The 22,034-nt window shown below is 42.2% G+C and overlaps 1 protein-coding gene across 1 annotated transcript in view; it reads right to left on the reverse strand.

Moving 5' to 3' along the window:
- Positions 1-3,768: 3,768 nt before the first annotated feature.
- LOC119965470 (transmembrane protein 200A-like) overlaps positions 3,769-22,034 on the reverse strand; it is a 40,801-nt gene continuing 22,535 nt past the window's right edge. Inside the window, exon 2 of the mRNA XM_038796293.1 lies at positions 3,769-5,889. Within this exon, the coding sequence (XP_038652221.1) occupies positions 4,554-5,870 (1,317 nt within the window). The 5' untranslated portion in view covers positions 5,871-5,889 and the 3' untranslated portion in view covers positions 3,769-4,553. The remainder of the gene's footprint in view (positions 5,890-22,034) is intronic.

Raw genomic sequence — 22,034 nt, forward strand, 5'->3', positions numbered from 1 at the left:
GTAAATAGTTGTTAGATGATGTTATACTGGAGTTTTTAAAAGGAAGGATGGGAATGCGAAGGAACGCCACGTATTTAGAAAAGGGAGCTAGGATAGGAGACTGTCCAATTGGCACTGATCTCATCACAGTGAGAGTACAGGAGTTGGATATGTGCTATATGCTACTCCAGCATATGTCAGGAAACCTGACCAAAGTATCTGGGGTTGTAGAGGAAAGTCCTATTAACATCTCAGTACTGGGTGCATCTTGAGTACTGAGAAGTACTGAAGAAATTACCTTGGCCAAATGAGCAGAGAGTTCAGATCCAACAACTTGAATTTGCTTGTCTCTTTGCTCCTTTGATCAGCAGGTTTACAATGAGACTGTAGCCAAATAGCCAATAGATTGTCAGGGCCTTTAAAGCACGTAATTTGGAATAGTGATATATCCCAAAACAGATTTCTACACTTGATGCATGCTGTACATTTTTGCTAAGTATTCAATTTTATATCAAAAGTTCTAAAGAGAGACCAAGTCTTAGGAAGTGATAAATCACTTGCTAGAATACTTGCTTCTCATTTGATCAGGTAAGAACAAAATAATGTTGCTAAATAAAAACTAGTTACAAATATTTGGGCTTTCTACCTACTGCCAGCTTCTCTACTGAGTGTCACATGCCGACAGGGGAATAGGAAACTAACAGATGATTGGAGTGATGCACATCGGTAACTAGAATATGTTTGCTTTTCTCAACGTCAAAATCTGCTCTTTCAAACTCAGTCGCAGAAAACATGAAGTTAAAGTATACGTCTCCTGTCCAATACTCTCTCTCAGTACCTTGCATGGGCTCATAGAATAATTTGAAGCAAATATCATAATAGGCTTACTTAGGCCAGACCAGATGTTGGGCAAAACAGCTGGAATTTGTTTTAAAGGTGAATGTTTTTTTGAACTGTGTTCAAATTGCAATAAATAACCAAACGATTGAGTAGAGGTAGTTTACCTGATTGGGTACATGATCAAGGTAATTGTCCAGCACATTTAAACAACCACAGTCTAATATTTAAAGACATCATCAATCTTCAGCTGAATAAATGGCTAAATACCATCCCAGCAATCGTTTTACTCAATAATAAGCTAACGATCATAAAGCTTTATCAAAAGGCCAGTACTTGATGAAGGCGCATTGGATAGTTCTGGAATTTAAAATACATAAGTCTTCAAGGTATTCTCAAGTAACAATGGCAACTTACAGCTAGCAGAGCCTCTCAACAATGCTGCGAGTCCAAAAATATAACCGTCAATTTACACATAATGAAATACTTCTTTTTAAGCTGAAGAATATTTTCCGGTTAAAGTCGATTTTTTTTTGTAGAGTACACCAATATGGATGCTGGATTTGTACTCGATTCGCAGAACAGATGGGCTTTAGACGGTGCACTCATTCTCAAGAAAGAACATAAACCCATCTCTGCCTTTGTTCAACTCACTACCTGAGAACTATTGACAAGCTGCAAATAGCATTGTTGCTGGGGTCTACTGAGGTGCCAATGTTCTTCTTGCTTATTCGCCCATCCAACTGAAGGAACTATCAGAAGTGGCAGCATAACAAGGAAGCAATAAATAAATAAATGCGTTCTCATTAGTGTCTCAGCAAAAATCAGGCACTTTTGTTCCTATAATGGTTTGAATTTATCTTGTGCTTTCAAAGTGGTAAAATATCCTAATTAGGGGGTAGGTTTTGATGAGATGTTTAGGAAACAAACTCCAAGGTAAGCAGCTGAAGGATCTTTCATCAAAGGTTACATACCTTGGGAGGCCCGAGGCTGCAGATTAATCTGAATTTGAAATCATCATCCTCGTTTCCAACGCGTTGGGGAATGAGGAACTAATGGATGTTAGTTGTATAGTACTTGTGTATTCTTGAAGAGAAGATTGAGAGGAGATGCCGTGCTGGGCAGCACAGTAGCATTGCGGATAGCACAATCGCTTCACAGCTCCAGGGTCCCAGGTTCGATTCCGGCTTGGGTCACTGTCTGTGCGGAGTCTGCACATCCTCCCCGGATGTGCGTGGGTTTCCTCCGGGTGCTCCGGTTTCCTCCCACAGTCCAAAGATGTGCACGTTAGGTGGATTGGACATGATAAATTGCCCTTAGTGTCCAAAATTGCCCTTAGTGTTGGGTGGGGTTACTGGGTTATGGGGCTAGGGTGGAGGTGTTAACTTTGGGCGGGGTGCTCTTTCCAAGAGCCGGTGCAGACTCAATGGGCCGAATGGCCTCCTTCTGCACTGTAAATTCTATGATCTATGTAGGAGGTACAGTATTCAAATTTGCGAGGGATCTGGGAAAAATTGAGAGAGAAACAGTTCCCGTTTCTGGAAGGATTGAGAACCAGAGGGAACAGATTTAAGACAATTGGCATAGAAGTAATGGAGACATGAAGAAAAAGTTTTTACGCAGAAAGTAATGAGAATCTGGAATGTGTTGCCTGAGTGTGTAGGAGGTATATCCAAACATAACTTTCAGAAGAAAACTGAATCATTATACGTAAAGGAAAGATTTGCAGGTCTGTGGGAGAGAAGGCAGGGGAGAGGCACTAGATGAATTACTCTTGCCTAGAGCCAGTCCTGAAACAATGAGCCAAATGGCTACCTCCTATGTTGTAACCAATCTATGATTACATGTAGGTGGTGAGATTAACTGGAGGTTCACTGGAGTTAAATAGGGACAGGGTGTGTTTGGAGGGTGTTCCACAGGGCAGTCCCATATAATAAATTATTAAGCCAATTCACAGATTCCCAAGCCATTTGTAATTTCTCCGCAAGTCTGTAATTCATATTTACATAGACTGAGAGGTTGCAGTCCCTCTTCCATTCTCTGCAGGGGCTGCTCTTTCATTTCTTGTTGGACATCAGTCCCACGCTCCTAGGATAGGATTCTCTGTTCCGCTGGCATGTTTTCTGGCTCAATGCGTCCCCACCGGCAGCGGGATCCTTTGTTCCAGCAGCCGGCCAATGGGGTTTCCCATTGTGGCCAGCTTATGCCGTCGGGAAACCTGCAGGGGTGGGTGCACTGCCGGCGAAGCGGAGGATCCCACCAACGGAGAATCCCACAGCTGGTCTTTAGTCACCCAATGTGGAGGGGTGTGGGAACATTGGCAGACCTCCTCATGCGTCTGCTCCTGGGCTTGGTCAAGGTGGTCATTAACAGGTCCTAGTAGCAGCAGTTGTGGGGGTATTACAACTGGACTGCCTCTCTTCTTCAGTTTTGTCTGTGCTCCAGGAGAGGGAGCATACCATGTCTGCCAGGTGGCTTCAGGCCTGCCATAAGCAGTACTCACCAGAGGAGCCAGAGCGCATCATCAACCCCAGGAACATAATTTTGAGTTATTAAATTTCCTTTAAAGTTTTGCCCTTTTTTGTTAAAGTGAGTGTGCCCCTTTCAAATGGGGCACTTAACTAATATATGTTCTTAGAAAGAGGTATAAATAGGAGCAGAGCAAAGCTGTGATTGTTGGGTTCGGGGACAGTGCTTGTCATACGTCTCTGTAAATAAAAGCTTATAGACGTGCAAATATTAAACTGCAGTTCTATTTTAACTGTCTGGCTATCTGCAATAAAACAATGGGTGTTGATAAGAAAAAGGGTCACCGAGAAGTCGGGCAGCATTTTGCACCACCTAAGGTCTTTGTTAAATGGAGTTTAGGTGGTTATTGAGCAGAGTGTTATACAATGTTTGATGTGATAAGCAGAAATGATTGAGATCAGGTAGGAACACAATCAGATAATATAGGTGGAAATAATTAATTTTATTAGTGTATAGAAGGTAAGAGGCTAAAGGTCAGTTTGAGGTCAAATAAGACATTGAGGGTGTGGACATTGTTCCAGGCTAATTTTGTTGCTGGGAGGAGCAACAAATGTTGGGGGTAAGGTATGCTATGTTTGGGAGGAGCCAAGTAGCATGACTTCAGTCATCACAAAGTGAAAGTTAATATTTATTCATGTCTTGATCTTGATAGTCAGAGAGTGGACTCCTTTTGAAGAGTTAAAGGGGAGTGTATGGATGCAAATCTTGTCAGCATAAGGATAGGAGCTGACCCCATCCAGCTGAACATTTTACCAAGCGCTAATGTGGACTAAGAAAAGGAGGGTGTCTTCGTCCACTCTTGAAATGGAAATAGGAAAAAATTCACTGGAGTAGAGGTTCTGATTATATTGGAACAAGTATTAGGAGTACAGGAAAAAAGTTCAGTTGAACAGTAGACAATAGAGTTAATTTCTTAGGAAGCCTTGCAGAATCATTTCAAACTCTCCAACCGATCAGAAATGGGTGACAGTTTTAGCTGTATGAGTGAGGGATTAATGCTGCAACTGCTTACCTGAACCCTAAAGTCTGCAGCAATAAACAGGCAGCTTATTGTCCACCAAACAGAAGCGGACGTAATGACAACAACCAAAACTAGGTCATTAGTTTTGTAAATAAGTTCTTGTCAGCTAATTAATTTTTTTAATTGTCCTCAACTGATGCGGAACACTTTTCTAATCTTCAAATTTACAACCATCTTTTTATATGGTTTATTCTTTTGGGTTGCTGAGCTCCTGAATGTTCTGTTCTTCACTTGCATACTCCCGTTCAACCTGTTCAAGTAATCGGTCCACAGAATCTTCTCTGTTTTCCAGTTTCAGATACTTTTTGATGTAATTGCAATCCAAACGTGGCCAGCTCCTATGCTTTTGTTCTCCTTTTTGTTCACTGAGCTTATTTGCATCCTTCCCAAGGTCAAATGACTTGGAGTAACCGCACGTTGTGTGAAGTTGCATGTCTGAACCATACACTTTTCTGGTGGTGACTGGAGAAAGCAACTTTCCAATTAACCTAGTGGAAAATAATTTACTGGGCAAGGAATAGTCCATGTCCACACCCCGAGTAGCATCATCAGCACTGCGAATGCTGCTAGACCTAACATACCCAAAGCTCTGCAGCTGGCTTAAGTCTTCAGTGGAAACCATGACCACTTTCTGGTGCAGCTCAATGTCTTCCATCACAGCAGTATCGGGTGTGTCAATAATGCAGTTGTTGAGTTTAATAACTGGTAATACTACTGGCATGGAAATCAAGGAGACGGTGTCACAGTTCAACGGGATACTGAGATTTCTTTCGCTGGAGTTGCAAGAGTCTGATTGGACACTATGAAGAGAGACGGATGGGGAAGGTCTTTGGTGATGCAGCAGTTGGGCAGTCATTTTAGGTTCAACAGACCTGTGACAATCTATACATTGAGGGCTTGTGTGACCATGTATTGCCCTGCATGCCATTTCAGTGGCACAACACTGTTCCAAACATCTAAAATTGGTCTCTGTGGAGGTAGGACTAGGAATCTGTTTTGGCTCTCTATTCTCTCCATTACAAGTCTGACCAACCATCGAATAAATATTTGTTTGTGCTAAAAGTTTTGTTTCCCTGTCCCGGTTTTCGTGTAACACTGTGTTTGCACAGATGAATATGAACAACCCAAAACCCATAATCAGAGGTCCAATCAGCTTAAATTTCTCTTGCTTTAGCACAGGGTTAGATTGAAGCTTTACCTTCACATGCTGAGTCACAACTTTTGATTCACTAGAGTTTATACCTTGGTGAGTCACTGATACCCGAGAATTGCGCTTATGTGGCCAGTAGCCAACAACTGCTAAGCAAATCCCCACCATGACAATAAACAGTCCTAATATAACGAAAAGCCCAGAAGGAGAGCGCATTTTGATTTTTCCTTTGGCATCTTTATTATCTCTGGATCTGTCCTTTGGCTGTGGTATTTTAGGTGGCGAAGAAATATCTGGTTGGCTACTGAGGTTTTCTTGGCTCTTTATAGCTGGGTCTTCTACTGTGGTTGTCATGTTCCTGGGCTGTAGTTTACTTAAAATAAAAAGGGGAAAAACTTATATTAAAACAGAAAAAAAACATGTCCACTCAAGACACAAGCATGCACATTTACAAATAAAAGATTGCTTTCTCATGCATAACTTACACAATTTAAAATGGAAGTTGGATGCTTCTTCCGTATCTGTTGTAGTGCTTACAATCATAAATAATAAATAAATAAATATTAACACGCTAGCCTCAAAACAAGGATTGGAACATAGCCGATACCAGGAAGCATGGAGAAACACTAGATAAAAGTCCCTTAAAAGCAATGTAACTGTCAAATATGACTTTTAGTGAAAGAGAAAAAGGAGGCAATGAAACAGAAAAATGAACATGTATTGGATGATGAATATAAATGCAAAATTAAAATGATGTGAAGGACTGAGCTCAAAAATTGGAACATGGCACAATTTTTTAAAACTGAAACAACAGGTTTAATTTAACACAGGAAGACATCTTTACCAAGACAATCTTTGCAGAACATCTTAAAAGGAAAAGAGAGATCAGAGAGATTTGTTTGAGGGATTTCTAGAGTTTGGGACCTGAATAGCTGACAATGATGGTAAAAATAAAAATTGGGGTATGCAAGAGGCCTGAAAACTGGAATAGCAGAGCTCTTGGAGAGTGCAGGTGAATATAGAGACCGACAGTAATGTATCCAGGATTGCTGACGATATGGTAATGTAAGCTTAGAGGAGGGTGTAAAGAGATATGGGCAGGTTAAGTGAGTGAGCAACAAAGTGGCAAATGGAGCTTTAACATGGGAAAGTGTGAGGGTATTAATTCTGGTAATAAGAAAATCAGAATATATATATTTTTAAATGTTGCCAATTAAGGGGCAATTTAGTGTGGCCAATCCACCTACCCGTCGCATCTTTTTGGGCTGTGGGGGTGAAACCCACGCAGACACGGTAAGAATGTACAAACTCTACACAGTGACCCAGGCCTGGATCGAACCAGGTTTTCGGCATTGTGAGGCGGCAGTGCTAACCGTGAACAACGGTTAGCACCACCGTTGGTGCCCTCTTCATCGATGACGTGCTGAAGGTTGCGAAGAAGATGTCATAGTTTCTCTGCTCCGGGGAAGTACTGGACAACGAAGGGTATTCTGTCAGTTGTGTCCCATGTTGGTTTCTGAAGGTTACACAGTATATAACCATGAGTACTCTTTGTCTTCCAGTACTTCCCCGGAGCGGAGAAACGATGACATCTTCTTCGCAGTCTTCAACATGTCATCAATGAAGACAAACATCTTGCCAAGGTCATCCCCACTACTTGCCTTCAAACAACTGCACAACCTCAAACAGCCCATTGTTTGCAGAAAACTACCCAGCCTTCAGAACAGCGACCATGACACCACACAACCCTGCCATGGCAATCTCTGCAAGACGTGCCAGACCATCGACATGGGTTAGGGTTCACCATTACAGATGAGAACACCACCCACCAGGTACATGGTACATACTCGTGCGACTTGGCCAACATTGTCTATCTCATACACTGCAGGAAAGTATGTCCCGAGGTGTGGTACATTGGCGAGACCATGCGGATGCTGCGACAACGGATGAATGGACATCGCGCGACAATTGCCATGCCGGAATGTTCCCTTCCAGTCAGGGAAAACTTCAGTAGTCAAGGGTATTCAGCATCTCATCTTGGGGTAGGTGTTCCCCAAGGCGGCCTTCAGGACGGTGCAGAATCGCCGAGCAGAAACTTATAGCCAAGGTCCGCACACATGAGTATGGCCTCAACCGGGACCTTGGATTCATGTCGCATTACATTCACCCCCCACCATCTGGCCTGGGCTTGCAAAATCCTACTAACTGTCCTGGCTTGAGACAATTCACACCTCTTTAACCTGTGATTATCCCTCTCTCCAGTTGCTCCATCTGGACCTGTAAAGACTTAATTACCTGCAAAGACACACATTCAAAGTATCGTCTTGCATCTTTGACATGGTCTATATATATGTTTCTGGAACCCACCTCTTCATTCACCCGAGGAATGAGCTGTGCTCTGAAAGCTAGTGATTCAAAACAAACCTGTTGGACTTTAACTTGGTGTTGTAAGACTTCTTACTGTGTTCAAGATTCCAGATCTTGGAAAATACAGCTTTGTCCACAATCCAGGATAGTAGTGAGACGCATTCACGTGACCTCCCCCAAGCTGCTACAACGTGTAATATTGCCATAGGACTGGGCTCAGGCAGTGGATCATTTTACCAGCCAACAGGTAGCAACATAAAGGGCTCTGTGCAGGTAAATCTCCTGGCTCTCATCTACACTGCGCACTTCTGGAACATTGGAACTGTTGTATTGGTGCCGATAAGACTAATAAATCTGAGTGCCTCCTTCCACCAGGAAAGCCCTTGTTTCTGGAAAGATGCGCCCTGCAATGGTTTCCATCTGCTAACCTCTGAAGGAATACACCATTGGAGTTTTGATTCTGGACTCATGTGAAACGCTCATACATATTTCTATTATTCTCTTTGCCCTTGTGTTGTTCCTCGTGTCTTAATAAAACTCGTAGTCTCAAATGTGGAGAAGATGCTTTATTGTGAATTCGTTCTCTCTTCAGAGCTTTACCTACGGCTACCTCAAATGCTACTTGCTGGTGTCTCTATGTCCTGCTATCAGTTCTGCCTTCTGTGAAGTGTGTCCTCACTTCCTGTCCCGGTCTATTTATGTGGCTCTCCCGTGCTCCCTCTAGTGTTTGCTCAGTTGTATTGCATCTAGTTAACTTGTGATCACCACATCCCCCTTTTTCTCTTTACATATTTTCTGTACATCGTTAAAGAAAATTGTACATCCTGTCCCGGTGTATTTATAGCTCTCCCTCTAGTGTTTGCTCAATTGTATTGTATCTAGTCAATCTACGATCACCACATCCCCCTCTTTCTCTTTACATATTTTCTGTACATCGTTAAAGAAAATTATACAAAACAGTTACTTATGATATGCGTATCTATACAAGTGATGGTGCTATTGCATATTTTTTTTTTACAAAGCCAATGTATTTATGAGTCCAATCTTAATAAAACATTTATGAGTCCAAACTTGATGAATTTGTTCAGTTTTTTTTCTTTTTGTTGTTGATGACGTGGTGATATTGATATTGTAACTCCGTTGTGAATGTTGTTGGTGTTCCGTGTTATTTTAAGTACCCAATGCGTCATCCCGAGGTGTTTGCATGGTCACATCACTGATGTTGACTGGCATGGACTTTTTTCTGTGCTTGTGGTATTGATTTATTATCTCATCCGCCTTGGATGCTGGTGTGCTTGCTTGTTCTGGAGCAGATGTGAGTTTGTGCGATTCGTTGTCATCCCATGGCATGTTTGTAGTCTTGTCATCGTTTTGCAGTGTGCTGTGGCATTGTCCTTCATGTGCCGAGTAGTACCATTGTGTACAAGTCGTTGTTTCATTGCTGTTGTTTCTGTCGTTCCTGTCTTTGGTGTTGTCGTTGCCGTACTTGTTGCTGTTTTTGTCGTTTCTGTCTTTGGTGTTGTCGCCGTCGTTGTTCCTGACTTTGTTGTTTTCGTTGCCGTTCTTGTTGCTGTTCTTGTTGTTTCTGTCTCTGTCGTTGTCGCTATCTTTGTGCCTGACTTTGTTGTTTGTCTTGTCGCGCTTCATGTTGCTTTTGTTCTTGCTGTTGTTGTTCTCGTTTCTGCTGTGCTTCTTGCTATTGTTGTTGGTCTTGTCGCGCTTCATGTTGCTTTTGTTCTTGCTGTTGTTGTTCTCGTTTCTGCTGTGCTTCTTTTGACTTTTGTTTTTCTTGTTATACTCTATGAGTGTCCCGTGTGGATAATTTGAGTCATTGAGCATTTCGTCTCGAGAGTGGTGCGAATGATCTGATGTTACATCGGTGCTGGTGACATCAATCATTTGTGGAGGATTTGATTCCTCATCTTTGCTTTCTTGGTGCTCCTCTTCTGGAGTCAAATTCTTCTCGATTTCATTTGACGCGGTGTCTCTGGATTCTTGGCGCTCCTCTTCTGGAGTCAAAAACTTCATGATTACAATTGACGTGGTGTCTGTGGACTCTTGGCGCTCCTCTTCTGGAGTCAAAATCTGCATGATTTCAGTTGACGTGGTGTCTCTGGACTCTTGGTGCTCCGCTTATGGAGTTAAAATCTTCATGATTTCTGTTGATGTTGTCTCACTGGACTCCAGGTGCTCCTCTTCTGGAGTCAAAATCTGCATGGTTTCTTTTGGCGTGGTCTCTCTGGACTCCAGGTGCTCCTCTTCTGGAGTCAAAATCTGCATGGTTTCTGTTGGCGTGGTCTCTCTGGACTCCAGGTGCTCCTCTTCTGGAGTCAAAATCTGCATGTTTTCTTTCGGCGTTGTCTCTCTGGACTGTTGGGTGGCCCGACTCTGTGCTTCTGTACAGACAAGCTGAGAACTGTCAGTCTCACTGTGATCCTGTACGTCGAGTGTGATCACCTTGTCACTGTTTTCGCTCTGTGCTTCTGTACAGACAAGCTGAGAACTGTCAGTCTCGCTGTGATCCTGTACGTCGAGTGTGATCACCTTGTCACTGTTTTCGCATGCAGTGGGTAGAGGTACATTGTCTTCTTCTTGTTCATGTGAGCTTGTTAGACTTTCATAGTCTGCTTGTGGTTGCTCAGATACGGCGGGTTGACCTTCATGGTCTTGTTCATGCATGGTGTCAGTGGTTAGATGTACGTTGTCTTCTTCTTGTTCATGTGAGCTTGGTAGACTTTCATTGTCTGCTTGCGGTTGCTCAGATACAGCGGGTTTACCTTCATGGTCTTGTTCATGCATGGTGTTCGCCAGGGAGTGTTTGCTTGCATCCCTGTTGGAGTCTTTCATCACTCGCACTGTGGAGCCTGTCATCGCTCGCTCTGTGGAGTCTTTCTGTGCTCTCTGTGTGGCGTCGTCTTCGTCTTGGGTATTGCTGTCATCCAATGTTTCGACGAGCTGCCATGGCATCATGGTGTTGGATTCATCTACCACGAGTAGATTCGTGTTGAGCTTTGCAACGGTGTCGCTGATGCTGTGATCAGCATATCCAAATAACTCAGCCATCTCTGAGTAGTATTCTTTGAAACCCAAATCATCTTGGTTGGCTTCTTCTACCACAAGTTGGTTCGTGTTGAACTTTGCGACCGTGTCGCTGATGCTGTGATTAGCATATCCGACTGACTCAGCCATGTCTGAGTAGTATTCTTCGAAAACCAAATCATCTTGGTTGGATTCTTCTACCACGAGTTGATTCGTGTTGAACTTTGCGACCGTGTCGCTGATGCTGTGATAAGCATATCCGACTGACTCAGCCATGTCTGAGTAGTAATCTTCGAAAAACAAATCCTCTTTTGTTGTTTCGGAATTCTTTTTGTTCTCTTCACTTTGGGTGGTGCAGACTGCTTTTTTTAGGGTGTTGTGCAAGTTGTTTTTAACTGTTGGTTTAAGTTCAGGCGTTTTTCTGTGTTCTGAGGCAAGAAAATTTGCTTTTACCACTTTAAGTGTCTTGTTTTCAATTTTCGGGCATTTCCCTTTTAAGTAGGCGTGGTCGGGATGCTCAGACGTCATGACGTCACGCGTAGGAATGAATTGCGCACGCGCAAATCGGCCTTCCTCCTTCACTGTGCGGTTTTGTGTCCATTGCGCATGCGCATAACGATCCGCGACCAAAACTTTTTTAGACTGCGCATGCGCGGCTTGCGCATGCGCATAACGATCGGCAACGCAACCTTTTTTTAACTGCGCATGCGCGGCTTCCGGTTCCGGCGCATGCGCAGACGCAATTTGTAGTTTTTTGCTTGCCCGAGACTGCAAAATGTGCTCCGACGCCATTTTTTCGCGGATTTCAGCGTTTTTTCTTTCTAAAAGTTGTAAGTTACCTTTTCTTTCCGATCTGGACTGGATTTCAGTGTTTTGGCTTTGTGAAAAATTCATGTTATTTCTTCTTTTTGATCTGTACTTTTCATTCGCGATTTCTTGTTCTTTTCGTGATTTTTTAAGTTTTGCATCACTCAGCCTCTCTGCAGTTTGGCCTCTGAGCATGCCTTGCTGTTCAAATTCCTTACAGTACTCTTCGAATTTGTTTAGTATCATTTGTAAGCTGTTTCTGTCTTCACCTTTTGAGTATTTAAATCCAGTATAAACTTTCCTAGCTTCGTGTCCTTCGATGAGAATTGCTATTTTGATTTCGTCTGAGGCTGCTTCTGCATCATATGCTATGATACCGAAATCGAACCATTGTTTAAACCTTTTCCAGACACTTCTTACATTTCCAGTCGTGTCCAGCAGAAGTGGGAATCCAAGGCACATCCTCCCATCAGCGATGTCTTCCCAAGTCGAATGTCCAGTAGGAGATTTCCATGCCATTTTGTTCTTTCTGTGTCTGCCACTGAGTTGTCCTGTAGTAAGCGTCTGAAGCCACTCCTGGGTACCATGTGTTGTTCCTCGTGTCTTAATAAAACTCGTAGTCTCAAATGTGGAGAAGATGCTTTATTGTGAATTTGTTCTCTCTTCAGACCTTTACCTACGGCTACCTCAAATGCTACTTGCTGGTGTCTCTGTGTCCTGCTATCAGTTCTGCCTTCTGTGAAGTGTGTCCTCACTTCCTGTCCCGGTCTATTTATATGGCTCTCCCGTGCTCCCTCTAGTGTTTGCTCAGTTGTATTGCATCTAGTTAACTTGTGATCACCACAGCCCTGAAGGCCCATCTTTTCTTGGATGAGTGCAAAAGGAGTGAACATTGTGAAACCACTTCCCGTGTTTTGTGCATGTGTAAAATAAACAGTCCCTCTTATTTTAGTTTGCTGTAGGGTTATTAATAGAGCATTAAATCACCCTAAACTGAAAGGTTAGGGAAATTACACCATCTCTTGTAAAAGAGGGAATCAAAAATCAAAAAGACCTTTCTGTTTATGGACAGTGAGTGGAGAAATCAGGACTGTTAGAACACGCACGAACAGATTCAAAACCAGCTTCTTCCCTGCTGTTCCCAGGCTCCTGAATGACCCTCTTATGGACTGATCTGATCTCTTCACACATCTTCTCTACTAAGTAGTACTACACTCCAGTATGCTTCACTCGATGCTTGTGCCTATATTGTGCATTTACGTATGTCGTATGTTCTTTTTCATGTTTGGAATGATCTGTATGGACTGTACGCAGAACCATATTTTTCACTATATCTTGGTCCATGTGACAATAAATCCAAATCCAATCCAAAAATGATGATGTCCAACAGAATGGGTGTATTCGTATGAGGAACACTGAAAGTTAGCATGCAGGTACAGCAAGCAATTAGGATGGCAAATGGTACATTGGTCTTTATTGCAAGGAGACTTGTGAGGACAGGAATAAGGAAGTCTTGTTTCAATTGTTTTGGTGAGATCAAACCTGAAACACCATATGCAGTTTTGGCCTCCAGATATACTTACCTTGGAAACAGTACAGTGAAGATTCACTAGATTGGTTCCTGGGATGCGAGAGTTGTGCTAAGATGAGTGACTGACTTCCAGTGGCAGCCATGGAGTGATTGGTCGCACACAGGGCAGCTCCGACTTAAAGGCGTTGATTTGAGCTCTTTTTACCTGAGAGTGGGGGACTTTTGACAGGAAAGTGTCGTTGAAGGTGTGGAGGAGAGGTTCCTCCCGGGAGTGGCATGTCCACTGGTTATCAGACCCAGCAGAAGAAGGTTAAAGACCTGGCCAAGGAACTGGAAGAGCAGCAACAATTGGAAAGATGGTGGAGGGAGAATGATTGTCGCATGTTAAAAAACCCCTGATGGAGCAGCTGATGACGTTCATCAGACAGGAGTTCTGCCAGCAGCGAAAGGAGATGAGGAAGATCGGTCAAAGGCCATCGAAAGAGCAGAGCACGATTGAAAGGCTCGATGGAGAGTCGAGAAGTGCTTGGAGGCACAGGGGTCGAGGCATCGGAACGGCATCTTGAGGAGCATGATGCACCGCTCAATGACAGATCGCATGAACCGCGTTTTATTGGGTCTACACATCGGTCATGGCCTCCATACTCCGGACTGGTGGCATTAGCCAGGTCCTCAGCGGGTACCTCTTATTCCCCAAGAGCAAACCGGCCATCCTGGGGTGGCCCTCGAAGAGACCGGGGATGTCAGACTGCCCCAGGTTACAGCTGTCGTGCACACTCCCTGGGAAGCGTGCACACACGTGCATGATCTTCATGTGGTGGTTGCACATAAGCTGGACATTCAGGGAGTGGAACACCTTCCTTTTGATGTAGGGCACTCCCAGACAGCCCAGTGAGCACAAGGCGACATCATGCTATCTATTAGCCTCTAGGCATCCCATCGATCGCGGAGAATCCTGCTGCCTGGGTATCTTGTTGGGCCTGGTCCATGTCAAAGTTTATATAATTGGTTGGGAGCGAAGATGGCTACTCACCTCCTCAGGCCCCCACAACGGTTATTCCACCAGCTTCACGTTTTTAATAATCTAGCACTAATCAGTGCCCTTGTGCTGGGTAGGTGGTTAGATCACAGGGGGCTGTTAGATCTAGGGGTCATTTCCGTTAATTGTATGGAGATTGAGCGTAAGTGGTGATTTTGCCCTCTCCTGCAATCTACCGGCCTCGTCATGCTCTCGCTTAAGCGCAATGAGGCCATTAAATTATGCCTTCGGTGTCATCCACACCATTTGCATTCCCACCTATTTTTGGGTCATTTGACAATAATACAATTTGGCAATAATACATTTACTTTTCTCGTCCAAGTCATTAATATATATTGTAAATAACTTTGGCCCTACACTGATCCCGGTGGCATGCCACTAGTTATATGTTGCTACCCTGGAAATGCCCCTTATCCCAACCCTCTGCCTTCTATTAGTTAGCCAATCCTCTATCCATGTTAATTACTATCCCCAACACCATGGCTCTTGGCTTATTAAGTAGCCTTTTGTGCGATACCTTATCAAACACTTTTTGAAAATCCAAGCATATTACATCTACTGGTTTCCTTTTATCTATCCTGCTCTTTACCATCTCAAAAGAATACTAATATATCAGTCAGGAATGATTCCCCCTTCATGGGGTGGCACGGTGGCGCAGTGGTTAGTACTGCTGCCTACAGCGCTGAGGACCCAGGTTCGATCCCAGCCCGGGTCACCGTGTGTGTGGAGTTTGCACATTCTCTGTGTGGGTTTCACCCCCACAACCCAAAGATGTGGTGAGATGGATTGGCCGTGATAAATTGGAAACAAAAATAATTGGGTACTGTAAACTTTTTTTAAAAAATGATTTCCCCTGCATAAAGCTATGCTCACTCGGCTTGATTATATTGTGCGTTTCTAAATGTTCTGCTATTACATCCTTTATAGTGGACACCAACATTTCCCCAATGACAGATGTTAAGCTAACTGGCCTATAGTTATCTGTTTTTTCTCTCTCTCACTGGGATATATCATGTTGTGAGTCATGACTATTTTCATAAAAGTCTGGTCTTGTCAACTGTCTTTTCTGCTAAACTCCTCTCCCAGTCCAGCTAACTCTGCCTTCATTTCTCTGCAATTACCTGTAGGAATTTGGATCTGAAAGAACAGTGCTAAACTCACTCTCAAACTGATGCTAAATTCTACCGTGTTATGGTCGCTACCATTAAATATTTAAAGAAGCTCCTTCTGTCCATTTTTATATTACTTAAGAGTTTACCCTCATAGTTTATCTTCTCTCTCTATTATTTTTTGACCATCTTCTGTTGGCAGTTTTCCAACCCTCTGGAACTTTCCATGAATTTAAGGATTACTGGATGATTATTACCAGTACATCCACTATCTCTATAGCTACTTCCTTTAATATCCGAAGATGCAAACCATCAAGTCCAGGGACCTATTGGCCTTCAGCTCCATTGGTTTCCATAGTAACTTTTCTCTTTGTGAGTTATTGTATTTATTTCCTTTCCCTCTTTTCCCCCCTTGATTATTTTTGGAATGTTATTATTGTCTTTTAGCGCAAGTACTGTTCCAAAGTATTTATTTAATACCTCTGCAATTTCCTGGATCCCCATTATTATTTCTGCAGGTATGATCTCTCAGGGGCCTATGTTCACTTTGGCATTTTTCTTCCTTTAAATGGTTAAAGAAGCTTTTACTGTCCCCATTTTATATTACTTGCGAGTTTACCCTCATAGTTTATCTTCTCTATTATTTTTTGGCCATCTTCTGTTGGTTTTTAAAACTTTCCCAATCCTCTGGCTTACCACTAATCTGTGTCATATTGTATGTTTTTTCCTGCAGTTTACTACTATCCTTAACATCCTTGGTTAACAATGGTTGATTTAAATCCTTCCGAGAATCCTTCTTCCTCACTGGGATATATTTTTTTGTGAGTCATGACTATTTTTATAAAAGTCTGGTCAACTGTCTTTTCTGCTAAACTTCTCTCCCAGTCCAGCTAACTCTTCCCTCATTTCCCTTAGTTTAGCAGTTGTTTCAGACCCAAATTTCACATTCTCAAACTGATGCTATATTCTACCATGTTATGGTCACTGTTTCCTAGAGTTTTTTCACTCCGCGATTGTTTATTAAACCTGCCTCATTACACATTAGCAGATCCAATATAGCCTGATCTCAATTTGGATCCACAACATATAGCTCAAGGAAACTGTCCCTCATGGCTACCGTTGCCAATTTGATTTTCCCAATCCATGTGATTAATGTATTGCTTTATTACATGGCCTCATTATCTCCTGATTTATGCTCTGTCCGACAGCATAGCTACTGTTAGGGGCCTATATATTACTCCCAATGTCTCCTTCCCCTTTTATTTCTTACTTCAATCCATATGGAGTCTTCATCACCGATCCTGTTCCTATTTCTTATATTCTTATGAGATAGGAAGGGATTTGAAAAATTGATGAAAATGTTTAAATTGGCACTTTGTTAGACTGTGAGCCAATGCAAGTCAGTGAATACAGATGATGGGTAAACAGTTAGTTTAAGAACAGCAGAAATGTTGGATGAGCTCAAGTGTGCAGAGAATGCAAAATGGGAGGTCAGCCAGGAGAACAACTCCAGTGACTTTGATACTGGTTTGTAATTGGCTTGGGCTGATGGCTTTCAGATGTAACAAAATACACAACATTTTTCATGCCATGCGTACAAATAATAAAAATGATTTGTCCTTTTAGTAGGCTGCACGTTACAAACACATGAAGCAATAATATTATATGGCTTTGTTTAGATTTTTTAAACCTGCAAAGAGTACCAACAGCTTTGGGCATGATTCTCAAAATGCATTCTGCAAATGGTTGCTAATGGTTACTCTTGTACTTTTATTTGGGAAAGTACTTGTGTAGTGTTTTAATAGTAAAATTCAGTTTATGTTTAACAGCTGCACTGTTAAGCTTGATCACTGATTGAACCTCCCTCGCTGCAAGGACAAAAATGACCAAATAATGATCAAGTAAAAGACAGTGTTCATAACAATAATGCAGCCAAAATAATCAGTAATAATAACTGCAATTAGTTACTGTGTGGGTGTGTGTGGGGGGGGGGGGGGGGGGGGTAGAGAGAGTGGTTGCAGATGTGTTTGGGAGTCCTAAGCAGTATTTTATGCACTAGGAAAAGTCCTCGCAACAAATAGTCGCTCTTGTTTCTAAATTGGAAACAATGTTTTAGAGGTGACTGGATAAATGGTCTCCTTTTGCTCTGCCAGTGCATTGTGGGAACACAACCAGCAGAACTCTGCATTTCATCGAGGGATGGAAAGCTCATGGGCTGGGGCAGATGCGGTGTGCTCCATGAGTGAGCCAAGGGAATGGAATCAGAATTTCTACCTCCTCAGCATCTTAAGAAAGAAATGGCATTTGTGCATCTTGGCATTATTGTACCTCAGTCGAAATTCAAAAGCGCTTTAAATTCGGTAAATTGCTTTGAAGTGCAGGCACTGTTTAGGTGAACATATGCAGTCATTTTGAGCAAGGCAGTGGCCAATAAATAGCTGAATGCCCTGTTAATCTTGGTCAAGCCTATTAACACTAAAATGGACTCTTTCAAAGTAGCTCTTTTATCTACTAGGAATTGGCAGCATCTGTGTAATTGTACACTAACAAACTATCCTCTTGAGCAGGAGGGCAAGTAATTAAGTGGAATTAGGAGGGGAAAACTTAAATTTGTGGAATCTAAAAGGGTGAGTTACAAAAAAGAGGAAAGGTGAACAAGAAAGCACAAAACTTACATGGGAAGGATTCACCTTTACTGAAACACCTTTCAATAATGACCATCCCCTCATACTTATTGGAGGTAAATTAATGGAAGTAAGTCAGAGAAATACCTGCAAAGCATTACAAGTTATTTCAAAGGGCAAGATCAAGTCTGACAAGCCCCTTTTGGTTTAATGCTTGTTAGAAAAGATGAAACCTAAAATACAATTTTAAATGAGTCAGACTAGTAGGATCAGATATCATAAGCATAGATTAACAAAATGTAAGTTTAACTCCGATAAGAACAAACTTGTATTTATATAGCGCCACATCACGTTTAGAAATGTCCCAAAGCACTAAGTTGGGTTAGAAGTTGTTGTTATGTGAGTGAAAGCAGCGGAGCTTCCAGCACTGAGCTGATTGACCATTTAATGTGTTTTGGTTGAATATGAGACTACATATAAGGATAATAAACAGTTTGTTAATGAAGGAGACATGAAACTCTGATCAGTTTCATGTCCAATCTGTTCTTGAAGGATTCAGGCATACAATGACAATAACCCACAGGTTTGGGACAGGGTCATAGATTTTACAGTGCAGGAGGCCATTGGGCCCATTGAGTCTCCACCGGCCCTTTGGAAAGAGCACCCTACCCAAGCCCACATCTCCACCCTATCCCCCATAACCCGACCTAACCTTTTTTGGACACTAAGGGGCAATTTAGGATTGCCAATCCACCTAACCAGCACATCTTTGGACTGCGGGAGGAAACCGGAGCACCCGAAAGAAACCCACACAGACCCGGGGAGAAACTCCACAGACAGTAACCCAGGATTGAACCCGGGACCCTGAAGCTGTGAGGCAGCAGTGCTAACCACTGTGCCACCATGCCGCACTGTCATTGTGAGACCATGGAATTTCCCACTTTGCTTTACTTCCTGTGTTACAAGATACTGTACTTTATGGGGCACTCAAGTCAACTTGATTCCAAACAGAGAGCCAAGGTGGGAGGATATTGTTTCAACCCATGGCTCGGTTAGGACCACTCTCACTTCTGAGTCACAAGATTCTAGGTTCAAGTCCCACTCCAACATTGAACATAAAACTAAGACTGATGCTCCAAAGGAATACTGAGGAAGTGCCTCATCTGCCTGATTGGGTGAATGTAAAAGATTCCACAGCAGTATTTTTGGGAAGAAAAGGAGTCATCCCTGATGTTGTGACCAATATTTATCCTTCAATCAACATGAAAACTGATTAAAAGCAAAGTAGCAGGGTAGCATGGTGGTTAGCATAAATGCTTCACAGCTCCAGGGTCCCAGGTTCGATTCCCGGCTGGGTCACTGTCTGTGTGGAGTCTGCACGTCCTCCCCCTGTGTGCGTGGGTTTCCTCCGGGTGCTCCGGTTTCCTCCCACAGTCCAAAGATGTGTGGGTTAGGTGGATTGGCCATGCTAAATTGCCCGTAGTGTCCTAGAAAAAGTAAGGTTAAGGGGGGGTTGTTGGGTTTGAGTAGGGTGATCATGGCTCGGCACAACATTGAGGGCCGAAGGGCCTGTTCTGTGCTGTATTGTTCTATGTACTGTAGATTCTGGAATCTGAAACCAAATAGAAAATGATGGAAAATCTCAGCAGATCTGGCAGGGAGAGAAAAGAGCTAATGTTTCGAGTCCAGATGAACCCTTGTCAAAAGAAAAATGATCATCTGGAAACTGATTATTTGATCATTATCACATTGCTGTTTCTGGGAGTTTGCTGCAAGGTTATTGGCTATTGGCTGCTACTTTACAACAGTAATTACGTTTCAGAAGTACTTCGTAAAACGCTGGTGGTCACAAAAGGTGCTATATAAATGCAAGTCTTTATTTTTAGAGGAATGCATGAGAACCAGCTGGCCTTTTCCCATCCTTGATTTTTATGTTGCTGCAGTTAAAATACTTCCACAAAAGATTAGAGCGTCACTTACTGACCTAATGAATCTTTCATTTAGTTTTAAGCTATGTCAAGAGACAGCCTGATAGAAGACATCATATTGATTGCCAATGGAATCAACTTAGCAATGGAGTATCCGTGCCTCAACATAATTAATTAATCTATGTTTTTCTGAAAATGTGTTCATATTCTAATCTTTCAGATATTAAACAAGCCAATGTTTCTCAATTTGCAAAATAGAACATATTTACACAAGTATATTAATTATGGATAAATGCCACAATACTGTTTTTTTAACCTACAACAGCTGGGACCCACAGTGCTAGAAATATTGAGCACAAAAGGATGCGCATTGCTAAATTAAAGTATTTCACAGAAAGTTAGAGCCTCACAAAGCTAGAAGTTCATTTTGCAGAGGTCGGCAGATGGTGGGATACCATGTGCCATTTTGCAACCATTCAAAACAAAACACTGTCTTCATTTAAATATTAATGATGGTCGTAATATCATGGCAGATGGATTGCCTCTACAACAAATGTAGTCAAAGGATATTTCTTTCAACGGGGGAGTGTACATGTCTCCTAGGAGACATGTTACCAGCAGTATCATAGCTGATGACTAGGAGAATATATTTCACACCATCAAGGATTAAATATTTATTTCTGTTTTACATGGTCATTTTGTTTCCTCTTCCCTCAAATTATGCCAAGGGTGGTATTAACAAATCGTTTAACAGAGTTTTGGTACATGATAAAGAAAGGTTAAGAATTCAAATGGAAAATATTGCAAATGTTTGTTGCTTTCAATGTTCCAAACCGAATTTTATGCTGACACAGATTCTGGTGCGCAATAGCACCTCGTTATTTAAAGATCCAATCTAGATTTAAAATATTCTAAGTGCTTGGGGCCAGGTGAAGCGAGTTACTTACTGAAGATTAAAGACATCAATTGTAGGCAAGTTATACTATGCATTTTGTATGAATACAAACCTCCCTGTGTTCTAACTAAATAGCAGAAATCACTATTTATTTTTCTGGAAAAGGAAATTTCCAATGTATCAGCCCAAGATTTCTTAAATTCAGGAGTTCTAGAAACTCCTCAGACAGGGAAGTATGTAACACAAGTTTAATATTAATCAGCACGCCCAAAGCGAAGACAGAACCCTGTAACTTTTTCATTCTAGAGATGAAAACTTGGTTTTGTGGCAAATAATTGAAAGATAATTAGTCAATTATATAGTTTGCTTATTACATTTTTGTCTTATATTGTACTCTATTAAATCAGCTCACATTTATGTTTTATATTTCCAGTTAATTGTAAATAAATATATTACAGGTTGAGTATCTTTTATCCGCAATTCCTGGGACCAATGAGTTTTGCTATTCAGATATTTTTGGTTTTCAGATTTACATAGAAACATAGAAAATAGGTGCAAGAGTAGGCAATTCGTCCCTTCGAGCCTGCACCATCATTCAATATGATGATGACTGGTCTGCAAATTCAGTATCCCACTCTTTTCTTTAAAAAAAACATTTTATTAAGGTATTTGTAATTTTATACTAATAACAACAACAGAAAAGAAAGCAAATCCAAATATAAACGTACTACATACATCATTTCCATCCCGACAAGTTCCTCCTATCCTTAACAGAAAATAGCCTAACTGCAGACAGTTAATTTTCCCCAAAGAAGTCGATAAACGGCTGCCACTTCAGGACGAACCCTAGTGTTGACCCTCTTAAGGCGAACTTGATTTTCTCAAGCCATGTCGCTAACCCAGGTCTCTGATTTTGATGGTTTCAAGTCCCTCCACGCTGAAATATCCGTCTCCGGGCTACCAGAGAGGCAAAGGCCAAAACATCAGCCTCCCTTGCCCTCCTGGACTCCCGGATCTTACGACACTCCAAAGATTGCCACCTCTGGACTCGGCACCACTCGTGTTTTTAGTACCGTGGGCATGACATCTGCAAAACCTTGCCAGAATCCCTTAAGCTTCGGGCATGCCCAAAACATATGGACATGATTTGCTGGGCTCCCCGTACAGCTCGCACACCTG

The sequence above is a fragment of the Scyliorhinus canicula genome, chromosome 1 (assembly GCF_902713615.1).
Source record: "Scyliorhinus canicula chromosome 1, sScyCan1.1, whole genome shotgun sequence".
NCBI lineage: Eukaryota > Metazoa > Chordata > Chondrichthyes > Carcharhiniformes > Scyliorhinidae > Scyliorhinus > Scyliorhinus canicula.